At 40.8% G+C, this 12,202-nt stretch overlaps 2 protein-coding genes across 14 annotated transcripts in view; one reads left to right on the top strand and one right to left on the bottom strand.

Annotated features, from left to right (window-relative positions):
• Positions 1-5,710, top strand: part of fhl1a (four and a half LIM domains 1a) — an 8,308-nt gene extending 2,598 nt beyond the window's left edge. Inside the window, exons 2-6 of the mRNA XM_014004685.1 lie at positions 2,022-2,203; positions 2,692-2,869; positions 2,994-3,163; positions 3,287-3,473; positions 5,198-5,710. Coding sequence (XP_013860139.1) covers positions 2,022-2,203; positions 2,692-2,869; positions 2,994-3,163; positions 3,287-3,473; positions 5,198-5,352 — 872 coding nt within the window. The 3' untranslated portion in view covers positions 5,353-5,710. The remainder of the gene's footprint in view (positions 1-2,021; positions 2,204-2,691; positions 2,870-2,993; positions 3,164-3,286; positions 3,474-5,197) is intronic.
• Positions 5,711-5,722: 12 nt separating this feature from the next.
• map7d3 (MAP7 domain containing 3) overlaps positions 5,723-12,202 on the bottom strand; it is a 24,996-nt gene continuing 18,516 nt past the window's right edge. For 12 of the 13 annotated variants that reach the window (XM_014004554.1, XM_014004545.1, XM_014004529.1 and 9 more), the window contains 7 exons: positions 11,360-11,489; positions 10,870-11,155; positions 10,733-10,786; positions 10,593-10,662; positions 8,523-8,670; positions 8,104-8,399; positions 5,723-7,986 (listed from right to left, as the gene is read on the bottom strand). In XM_014004554.1, the coding sequence (XP_013860008.1) occupies positions 7,979-7,986; positions 8,104-8,399; positions 8,523-8,670; positions 10,593-10,662; positions 10,733-10,786; positions 10,870-11,155; positions 11,360-11,489 (992 nt within the window). In that variant the 3' untranslated portion in view covers positions 5,723-7,978. The remainder of the gene's footprint in view (positions 7,987-8,103; positions 8,400-8,522; positions 8,671-10,592; positions 10,663-10,732; positions 10,787-10,869; positions 11,156-11,359; positions 11,490-12,202) is intronic. The other variant, XM_014004537.1, reaches the window with a different exon arrangement.

Here is a 12,202-nt window from a genome sequence, read left to right on the forward strand (position 1 = left end):
CACACACACACACACACACACACACACACACTTGTATTTGCATCAAACTGAGGACATTGTATTGACTTCCATTCATTTTTTCTAACTGTATTTATGCCTAACCCAGACATTTTCCCTAAAACTAACCATTACTGGTCTATACTTAACCCTAACCTAATCCAAAACTTAATCTACACCATACATCTAAACCAGAAGTGCCCAATGTGGGGCCCGCGGGCCAAAATTGGCCCGCCTAGCCATTTGATTTGGCCCACCAGCAGTTGTTCTGGTTATTAGATTGTAATTATGCTAAGATTAAATATAAAATACAAGTAACTACAAGAGACATTTAGATTATATTTAAGCCATATATACATTTGCACACCTTATAAGACCACATATACTCAAATTTTAAATGATGAAAAGTCCCATGAGTCTTTGCTGCCTGAGCATTAGTTGAATTTTCTCCATGTCCATGGGCTGAAAAAAATAAACTAAAGAATGTGGACAACCACATTGGCTGCTAGCTTAATCATAAAAAATAAAACAACTTTACTTAAGTATTAAGCATTTTTTTTATTATTGCATTTGGCCTGCGGCCCTCAGATTGAGTTTAATTTTGGCCCTCTCAGGGAAAATGTTTGGGCACCCCTGATCTAAACCTAACTAGTAAAGTACAGTAGAGCAGAAAACAAAGTGAGGACTGGGAAAATGTCCTCACTCTGTAGGCAAAACAAGTACACACACACCTCTCATGAGTTCAGTGTGCTGCTAAGAGCCGGATCTAACAGTGTCTTTATGAGACAACATGAAGGAAAATATGGGCTCTTTGTCACAGACAGACTGAGCTTTTAATAACCCTTTCTTACAAATAMAGAAGAAAAAGCTCATTTTCAAACATATTTAGCTTCAGAGGAGCCTTTCTAGTCTGATGAAAAGAGTCCTTCAAATTTCGGCTTTTTCCTTATGTCCCTGTAGTTAAAACAGTCATCGGTGAAAGTTCAAAATATGGAAACAGAGACTTAATGAAAGAATCAGTGTCTCTGTGTGTTTTTTTCTTCTTGTTTATCTGAGGCAGGAAGAGTGGGGACAAAAGGGGAGATAATAGAAAGCAATTGTTGCTTTTTTGAGTCTGAGGATAAAGAAAAAAAAAGGTTTTGGTGTTCAGATTTCACACAGGAGGCAATTCTCCACGTTTGCGCTACACAGTCCTGGAATGCTTTTAGTTAAAACCACTTAACGCTGACCTGTGAATCATTCAGGGATTAAAACAGAAAGAAAAAGTCTCTAAACTCAAGATGAAGCAGTTTGGTATCAACACATACTGTAAGTTTGATCTCATCACTTCCAGAAACATTACGTTTTGGGGAATTCATGAACTGTTTTTTTTTCTTCCTGTCAGTAACAGATCCCATTGGAGCTCGCTAAAATTCAAAACGTGACAAATAGTTTGATAAAACTGACGTACCTTCTGGTTGTTTTCCTACTAATCTCAACAATCGCCTGATCAGCCTGGGGGTGCATTCCCTCTTGCGCCCACCTCCTGGAAAGCTGGTTACAGTCCTATAAACCTTAAAAATACTATATATTGTTAGCTGTAGTCAGAAGAACATGAAGGCGCTTGGAGATTATATGACCTTTAACATGGATGCTTTTAACCTTTCCTGAGCTTCTCAGATCTGTTTTTTCTGCAGCGTGTGCACACTGCTCAGCTGCCCTATCGCTTGTTTATGCCTTTTAAACAGGCTGAATGTTGGGCGAAAAGCTGAAGGCACCTGTAATGCTGATTAAGGTCAAAACTATCAATAACACAAAGATTAAAACTGTCTACCCATGTGTTCATAATGTTTTGGCAATAAAAGAAAACAGTTCCTCTTAAACAAAAAGGACGCAGATATAGCTACAATAGACAACTTTTAGCTGAATCACTTTACATTAAAATGAAGTTTTTTTTCCCACTAACTGTTTGAATCAAACGATGCACACTGAGAACCAACAGAAACTCTTTGCAGTTCACCCACTGTTCCGTTTGAACCCCTCAGGCCCCAGGAGTTACCTCACCTCCACCATGACCGACCGCTTCGACTGCTACTACTGCCGCGACAACCTGCACGGGAAGAAGTACGTGAAGAAGGACGAGAAGCACGTGTGCACCAAGTGCTTCGACAAGCTCTGCGCCAACACCTGCGCCGAGTGCAGGCGCCCTATCGGAGCCGACGCAAAGGTAGAGTCGAGAAGAATCAAAGATAAAAACACAGATTTGTGGCAAAACATCAGCAGAGGATCAAATCGTTGCCGTTGCTCGGTGTTACATCACCGTTTTGAGGTTCGAACTCTTTAGCGATCAGCATCTTTTGATGTTTTTGTGCTCCTAAGATGACAGGTTGTTTAGTGTCGTCACAACTTTAACGGCACGTTTCTAATCCAAGTCTAATCCAAGCTCTTCAAAACATGGTGGTAAACATGGTGTTGGAACATTTGTATACTTGTATAGACAGAACAAAAYAACATTATGTGTCAACACAAGGTTTAAGAACATGGACAAAGGCACAACAACATATTTTTGGCACAAATGGAACCCCATAAACTCTCGCATCCCTCAGCATCTCTGGATCCTGGCCTCTCATCCACACGATGAGTGGAATCAAACTCAACTTTGACGAAGACGCTGAGCGGACAACTTGTTTACCTTCAAACCCTTTTTGTGTTCAGGAGCTGCACCACAAGAATCGCTACTGGCACGAGGATTGTTTCCGCTGCGCCAAATGCTACAAGCCGCTGGCCAGCGAGCCGTTCAACGCCCGGGACGACGGCAAGATCATGTGTGGCAAGTGTGGGTCGAGGGAGGACGGAAACCGCTGCCAGGGCTGCTACAAGGTGGTGATGCCAGGTGGGTCTGCTGGTGGTCCTGAGGTTTGCTTTGACTTGAAACAACCATCTACAAACGAAAAAGGGGGAATTATACTTTATGCAGAACATTTGGTTAACATGCAGTGTCTGTATGTTTGATTTAGGRGCCAAGAATGTGGAGTACAAGGGCAAGATGTGGCACGAGGAATGCTTCAAGTGCTTTGAATGCAATCAGCCAATCCGTACGCAGAGCTTCGTTACCAAAGGTGATGACATCTACTGCCCTCCATGCCACGAAAAGAAGTTTGCCAAGAAGTGCTTCCACTGCAAGCAGGTGCACGTTGYCCCACGTTTCCTACAAGAACTCCTGTTCTTGTTCTAAAGCTCGACCTCATCAGAACGTTTCRGGTTTCGTTTTGTTCCGACACGACGCTCTCTCTGCCTCTCTTTTTTTCAGCCCATCACCTCTGGAGGGATCAGCTACCAGGACCAGCCCTGGCACTCSGAGTGCTTTGTGTGCCAAACCTGCCGCAAACCTCTGGCAGGGACTCGCTTCACCTCCCACGAGAACCACGTTTACTGCGTGGACTGCTACAAAACCGACGTGGCCAAGAAGTGCAACGGCTGCAAGAACCCAATCACAGGTTGGTGCCACAGGCCATCGGGATACACACAACACATTTAGGCTGGCTGCTAGCAAYGTCACCATCCTGGTAAGCTAGACAACTATGTCTTCAAATCAAACTGAATCCAGGTATTTTTATACTTTTATAAAAAACAAAAGAGGTCTGAGCATATTCTAGATGTTTTTGAAGGCTGATTCTTGCGGTTGACATTTCCAAGCCTTACCAACATTCKACACTCAACTCTTCTGTTTGAGGTCTTTTGTGTTAATTCTGAACTGAAGTGGGAATTCTGATGGGAAATTCCCACTGGAGGGCTGTCCCTATTTAAATTTACAATTTGTAGATGAAAAATTCCCACTTCCCAGTACAACTGGGCCGCAGCAAAATGAACCAATAAAAACACAGCAAAAACATTTTCACCGCAGATTTTGCTACTTTTGAACCCTGTACACCTCTGCCTCGTGGTGGGATGTTTTCATTTTGTGGGTAAAACAATCAACATACGTTATGGGAGATGCAGTTTAAGTGCCGGCTTTAWAGCAGCTTGTGCTTATTTTAAGACATTAAGCATTGTAGCTCCTGCGGGCCACATAAAATATTGTGGTGGGCCACATTTGGCCTGCGGGCCTTGAGTTTGACACATGCACTTTAATTCAAAATAACCATCATGAACTAGGCTAAGTTAAAAATATACCTAGAATGTCAAATGTTTACGCTGGTATTTAATGACAAAGTACTTGGAAGTGTGACGTCACACAAGAGCTGTGTGTAACCAGCTGCTGAAACCAAGCGCTCCCTTTATATGTCCCTCACTTCCATGTAAATTAATGGAACATAATTCTCTCATAATATACACTTTTTACATGCCTTCTAGCATATGTGATGTAACTATGGAGGACTGAAAGTGACAATAAAAAATAAAGGCAGAAATATAAAAATGGCACAATAAATAAATAAAACGCACCAGTTAATTAAAAAAAAACTTCACCTCATTTTTAAATTTATTTGACCTTCATGTGTATTTTTCCAGCTTATTTCCATCAAATATATTTTAGCACATAATTAAAATTTTATTATTTTAAAAGATATTTTTTTGTTTTGCTTTTTATTTGTAGCTGCATTTGTGTCTAATAAATCTATTATTTTTATTGTTTTTCCCCCACAAGTATTTTTATTTCCATGTGATGTTTTTACATTTTTCTGTCTCCTGTTTTTACATTATGCATTTCTTCTTCATTATGCAAATGAAGTGGGCGGTCCTTCTTGGGTTAGCTCCTCTCCTATTGGTCATTAAACAGGAAGCAGCAGGAATTATGTGGGTATTGATTGTGTTGCCTCACTTTAGTTTAAAACAAAAGGCACATGTAGTGTTTTTCCTTCTTGCCTTTTGTTTTAAATTAAACTTTTTTTTTGGGGTGGGGGGTCATTTATATTTTTCTGCTTTTATTTTAAATCATGTCAGTTCTTCCATTGTGTTGCAAATGTAAAACTTTTATTCTGTGTTTAGTAACACAAAGTATATTTTTCTGCTTTTATTTTTAATTATGTCAGTTTTGGTCTTCCATAGTTTGAGTATTAATTGTGTTGCAAATGTAAAACTTTCATTCTGTGTTCAGAAACACAAACTTGTGAAGTGATGGGAGCCTAGAATCAAACACTGCAGGGTCTAAATAAGCAGGTTGTTCCTGTTCTCTGGGAACACAGAGTTTAATATAAACTCACAGGTGCCTCGTTGTCTGCAGGGTTTGGCCATGGAACCAACGTGGTGAATTACGAGGGACTTGCCTGGCACGAGTACTGCTTCACCTGCAAGAAATGCAGCCTCTCTCTGGCCAACAAGCGCTTCGTCCTCAACGGAGACAACATCTACTGCCCCGACTGCGCTAAGAAGCTGTAAACAGCAWCTGAAATCAGTTTTAAAGCAAAAGTGATGCTTAAGAGTCACTTTGAGTTCAGCTTTGATTTAAAAATATAATATAACTCTTTATTAGCGTGCATGCAGCGTTCTGCAGTAGCTGTCAGTGACTGAAGTCTGATTTCTAATGTAGAATGTTTTTAGTGAGATTTTGTTTTCCTATAATCTGTTTCAAGATTTGTTTTGTTTTTTCTGTTTCGTGCCTTACTGGAACWTTTCCTTGGTTAAATACTGCTTCTCGAACAGCTTCCATTATAATCCGTCACATCTGTTTCAAAACAAGCATGTATTCAAAACCTGTTTGATGCAAAACAATAAAGAAAAGTGATAGGAAACTGAATCGTGACAAAAATATTCTTCCAAGACTTTATTGTTTCAACAGTCTGAATAATATCTGCTCTTACATATTTACAGTACAGGTTTTATTAGTGGACAGGGAGGTGGGATTGATACCAAATCTTCACAGAGTCACCCTTGATTGTCGAGGCAAGGACACGTTTAGTTTACTGTAATGCAATAAAATCAAAACAAAAAAAAAAAACTAAATCTCAATCTAAGGCACAGTTCTAGTTTATCACTCGAGTCAATTTTGAGGACAGAAATCTAATCTGTTCTGTATTGGAGAMCCAAAAAATGCAGCAGGATCTGAAAAATACACACATTATGAGTTCAAGCAGCAACTATTTACGCTCCCGAACAGGAGGTACTCATGAGCGGACAGTGGAACAGGAAGGACAGTTTGTGTAAAAGTCRCATAAATCACAGAAACGTGGGTTTTATTTGCTCTTCTAGTTTGTCCATACAGTAAAGCTACTCCTTTAACCTTTCACCTACGATAGTGCAGTCAAATTTCATAAGAGAAAAGATGAATGCTGAAAGCGGGCAGATATTAGATACATTATRTTACATTCACTGAGCTTTAAAATCAAAGCTGAGATCATTTAAGCTGTACAAAGAGATTTTAGTTATCCCCAGAAAAGGCAAAAAGTTCTCAAACCTTATATTTATCACTTGAACCAGAAAAACGATGAGATAAAATGTTTGTTGAATCTGTTCTACAGTAGATTAGTTGAAACCTGAGCTGATGAGCCAATCGTTGAACATTTCACCCCCTGTTTTTGGATACAACATAAAAAAAAATCTGACATTAAAAGCACCACAAGGCACAACCGTGACTCATCTGATAGGTCAATTAACTTTACGCACGATTAAACGCCTTGTTTGAATATAACAGTTCTGCACTTGACCTTCTGCTTTGCAGAGCACGGGCTAAGAGGGTTTGATGTTATTTTTTTGTGTGGGGGTCCCAGAGTAAACAAGCAGAATGCAGCCGACCTAGAACAAGTCACCGCTCGAGAGGGAAACCAATCAGGAKACTTCATTCATCCTCAACCTGAGCCGCTTCGTCCTAAACGTGGCTTGGATGACCTAATACTGATTAAATTCACAAAAACAGTAACATTTAAATAAACAGAGAAATGCTTTTTCATTCACAAACAGCTCATTCCTCCAAAAGGAAAAGCTGAAATGYGGTTTGTCAGATGCAGCAGCWGAACTGGRAACGTCACAACGAGCAGAATCTAGACGAAGGAGCAGATCGCTTCAGATCTGAGCCTTCGCTTCAGCAAAAACAACAAACAGGTGAGTTCTGAAGCTCCGGAGCAGCTGAATCTAACTGCACCTGCGTGTTATAAAGGGTCGACGTTACTGAAGCAGCTGGGTGTGGGGAGAGAAGAGGAATAAAACCAGATCCAACTGCTGTAAATTACAAAAGACACAAGAACAACAATTCTATTCACACATTGTAAAAATAACAATATTAATAATGTGAAAATCTAAACTGAACACAAACCCAATTTCAACACACCGCGGGAACTTTGGAGAACTTTTTGTTGGAACTTTTCTTGTTTAGGAGGCCATCTAGAGGCCAGACCAAAAAAAACAAAAACAAAAACAAAAAAAAACAAAGGGAAATCCACGCATTAAGCTGTGCGCATTATGAATTTACCACTTTCGCACTTTAGAGTTGGGAACCAGAAGGTAAGGCCATGCTGCTGGATGCTGCATGAAAAGGCAGCCAGTCAAGGAAATTCAGACGAACCACAAGCAAAAAGTGAAATCCCACCGAAACAGAACAGAACTTAATGACATATTTTCAGTAACTGACATTATAATTTACATGACCTGATGTGCATTTGTCCTGGAATATTCTCAAAAACACATGAAAATAACATTAACAAAGAAACAAAAGAAAAAAGTAATAAATTAAAACGATGCACCCCTATCAAAGGCAAAACTTACAAAAAAAATTACGTTTGGACACAAAGTTGAATTAGGAACACGAGGGGGAAGATACCTGAAGCAAGAACGGTGGAAGGAAATGAAATAGTTCCCTAAAGCGTGATTTTCTCAGATAAACATTTTGTCTGTTTCTTCCATGTGTGGGATGCAAACGTAGCACTTAGGGTGGTCTTCCCACTTCACCTTGTGCAGCTTCCACAGGAAGAGGAGGAGGAGGAGRAAGAAGAGGAAGCTGTTTGGAACGAACAGAAGATTCAGGAACCTTTTGGAGTGCAACTTTACAAAAATCATCACAACGGCCGCAGCATCAAATTTCTGCAAAACAAAAACAATTAAACTGTAGAATTAGAAAAAAACAAAGCAAAAAACAAACAAACAAAAAACAATAAAAAGACCTTGATCAAAAATAAAAAAGTGAATGTGACTCCTCACCTGGCATGGCTTCTATGGGTTGGTTAGAGGAATGCAGGGCATTGATGGGGGTCGCCTTGTCCTCGAAGGCCACCCTGGTTCCGTCTCCGCTCCCGTCACAGTTGATTAAAACCTGGTTACAGTCCTCGGACTCCACCAGAGGCCGCGTTTTGGAATGAAGGTTAACGTCGATGAGCTCCTCGAAGCTCCACTGGTTCGACTTGCCGTTGACGCTGGAGACGAACTCTGCTTTGGTGGACGAGTCCTGTCCGTTCAGTAACTCTGAGTCCTCAACAAGGTGGCCTTTAGGGACCGGGCTGCAGGAGGRAACATTAAATTACAGGATAGTTCTACAGGATCTCTCCACATTTATWCACTACCTTGAGGRAAACTTTTGCCAAAACTTTAACAAAAAAAAGAAGGTATTTATGTCTCCGTACCTCTCTGCCTGAGTCTCGTCTGTGCCGTTGTTGTTCTCTTTGTCCTCCGTCTCTGACTGTCCGTTCACACTGCCCAGAGGGTCTTCTCTGTTCATCACAGGYTCATCAGACGACAGATCTTTGTAATCCTCCATATCATCCATTTCATCTGCAGCAACAACGGACACAGAAAATAAAARTCCCTGGTCATTTCAAAATTTACCAATAACAAATACACAAAAGAAAAACAGTTTGCACTAGTGACTTGGTTGATGCACCAAGGTGTGGATTTGAGCAACTAGAACTATCTGATATCATTAGTCACGTTACCAATAATTAGAGCTGGGCAGTGTGCAAAGTCGTACCAAACACTGGTTTTTCTGTGTACCTGCATACCGGTTTAAATACTCAAAAAACAAAGAACCAAGCTTCCTCCAATCAACTGTTTCACAGGGGACATTTTTCCTCGCTGCACAGCTGAAACCAGGAAATGGACTGAATTTGTTTTTAAATGTAAGTTTAGCAACTTAACTGACTTACAAGTACTGATRSTAGAGCTAAACCCAGATTRTTGTTGTTTATTTACGTGTTACGTTTTTAACTGTGACTTTACATCTCCTGTGAAAAGATGTGGCTACATGTTCCAACTGAAGGCCATATGAAAGGTATCACCGTGGTTAGGGTAAGTGAAGCATAAGTCATCTGAAGATTCTCAACCAGTAGAAAATGAGGTTAAAGTGRGCCTATTATGRGGGTCTTAGCACAAGTTAGGATCCATCTGTGGGCTATACAAAACATGTTCATTTGATTTAATTCACAAAAAGAATCTCAGATAATGAAATTTTACCTTTTCATTTCTTCCTGTTCTTCAGCTCTCTCCAGAACGTGCTGTATGCAGAAGTTACTATGGAACCCCCCCTCCCCTATTCATTTGTTTACTTTAGCTCCGCCCCCCGACATGGTAGAAGTTTCCAAAGTGAAATTATTTTCACAAACTACAGCTTTCTTTGCAATATTGTTAGAACATTGTCATCAAAGATAAAAATAAAATGAATCCAGGCATCTCTGTTCTCTGTGGCTGCTGTAAAAACAGAACAACTATCGTCTTTTGAGGAAGTGGGCGGAGCTTCACCTCGGGTTGCTTCGTGAGGAGCAGGACTCTGGTTAAGGTTGCTAGGTGACTGTTATTGTGACGTCAGAATAACGTGCTTTGAGAAATACCATGTTTCTAGATACCTAAAAATACATATAATTACAGCTAAAAAACAGCTGGGTGCTTTTTTCTGGTGTTTGGACTGCTTCTCTAAGCAGTAGAGACCCAAAAATAAGTTTAAAAACATGAAGAAAGTGAGTTTTGCATAATAGGCCCACTTTAAAAACAAATGGGAATGCATGGAAAAAAAATTTCAGCTGTGTTAAATTAGCCTGGTAAAAACCAGACCCTCATCCTTCACTTTGCTTCGTACGAGGGTCTGGACTCGCTGCTATAGAAAAACGATTCTTGCTGGAGGCGTGGCCTCTGCTGAAGTTTAAACTGATTGTATCGGTCGCGATGTATGTGTGCCAGCTACACTGTGAAGGAGGCTAAGCTAAGAAGTTAACCGGAAATTGGAACCAGAATTTAATTTAGTTTGGAAGCCTTAACACAGACTGGCTTCATTCACTTCCTCCACTGCCGTATGCTAAACTAACTAGCAGACACTGCGCAGAAAATCGACGTCGTTCAAAACTCCGCCTTCTGGTTGCTGATTGGCCCAGGTGAAATAAACTACAAGCAGACACGGCGCAGAAAATCGACATTCTGTTCTCTGATTGGCCCGAATAAAATGCTCCAGAAGAAATCCTTGTCTCTGGGAGAAATCCCAGACGGAGCAGTGAAGAGAAACTAGAATTGAGTGGARCTGCGTAAGAAGGGCCAGGCTATTGTTAAATACTATGATGTAAAATTATGCTCATACTGCCCAGCACTACCAATAATATCAAGTCGTGAGCAAATTATAAGCATTTATTTGGACACAAATAAATCATCTTGACATTTAATTAAAAAAGGAGCAACACAACAGATTTAAATGTTAAAAAGGAAACACCTACTTTTGGTTTCACCCATTATCTGGTCCTCATTTTCATCTTCATTCTCCTCTGAACATTTATCTTCATCCTTCTATAAAGGATCAAGAAGTCAGAAAACAAACGTCTCAAATAATGCGTGAGCTGATCAATGATGAGCTCACCTTTAAGGCGTTTTGGTCCGCTTTCCTCGTCCTCTTCATTATTTCATCGATTCTCTAAATTTGAAACAAAACAGGTTTTATTTATCAGACACCCAAAYGTTTGCAGCCACTTGCATTCCAAGTTCTGTTCCAAGTACTTTTTTCCTTTCCATGCGCTCCTGCTGGTTCTGCTGCATGATCCGGTCCCGTTCCTGTCGGACCCTCTCTGCCTCCTCCTGGGCCTTCGCCTCCGCCTCCTCTCGTTCCTTCTGGAGCTCCACCTGCCTTTTCGCTTCTTCTTCTGCCATTTTCAGCTTCTCCTCCTCGGCGAGGCGAGCCGTCTCTTCCTCTTGAACTCTCCTTTCCTCGGCCAGCCTCTTCTCCTCCTCTAGGCGTTTCTGCCGAGCCTCTTCTGCTAAACGCGCCTCTTCTTCTTTTCTCAGTCTGAGACCAGCAAAAGTAATAATTAAACTGTTTTTAGAGAATCTAAACGTAATTTTGTCGACTTTAAATTCTTACTTAGATTTAGAAAAATATAATTATACTCCTGAGGCTCATAAATGACATAAAATCTGATTTGTCAGTATAAGTATTTAGTTTTCCTCTTATTTTATTGTAAGATTCCCCTAAATGCTTTAATAATCTCACCTTTCTTCTTCTTCTCTCTGTATCCTGAGCTGCTCCTCTCGCTCCTTCTGCTCCCTCATCAGTCGGCGGTTTTCAGCCAGGATCTTTGCTGCCTCAGCGGCCGAGTTTGTGCCAGCTGTAGGTTTGGAGTCTGACAGGTAAAAACCAACATTTAGCCTCTTCTGTCATCATTTTATCAATTTTCAGGCTCTGTGTACGGCATCCGTCTGTTTACACAACAATAAATAATGAGCGAGAGGACGGAGGAGCTGATAGGTCAGGGAGGTTTGCTGTCACATGGAACTTCTCTTATACAGMTGGTTAGCGATGGCTAACACAGCGCTGAGCTGTGGACGTAGCGCGGCTCTTCAACATCGTATCTGGGAGWTGTCTGTGAATTTCAGCAACATTTCAGGCTTTGGTTTTCCTGTGCGAATGCTCCGTGTAAAAAGAAGATTCAAAACAGGCCTAAAAACCTTTTTTTACTCTGTGTTTTTAATGATTTCCAGCACGACGGCTCAGTGGTTAGCACTGACGCCTCACAGCAAGAAGGTCCTGGGTTCAATCCCCGGTTCGGACCTGGGGTCTTTCTGTGTGGAGTTTTCATGTTCTCCTCGTGCTTGCATGGGTTTTCTCCGGGTACTCCGGTTTCCACCACAACACAAAAATATGTACAATAAGTTGCCTTCAGGCCCAGACCTCCTTTGAAAAAGAGATCTGCGATCTCAACAGGATCTGCCTGGTTAAATAACACGTGTTTTGCTTTTATCTTTTAATGTGAAATCTGTATTGTATGGTCCTTGTTTTGTTGCTGTTTTATATACATTTTTTATTGTAGCACCAGATTTTTGTAAATGTAAAGTG

This window comes from Austrofundulus limnaeus, unplaced genomic scaffold (assembly GCF_001266775.1).
Source record: "Austrofundulus limnaeus strain Quisiro unplaced genomic scaffold, Austrofundulus_limnaeus-1.0 Scaffold1, whole genome shotgun sequence".
NCBI lineage: Eukaryota > Metazoa > Chordata > Actinopteri > Cyprinodontiformes > Rivulidae > Austrofundulus > Austrofundulus limnaeus.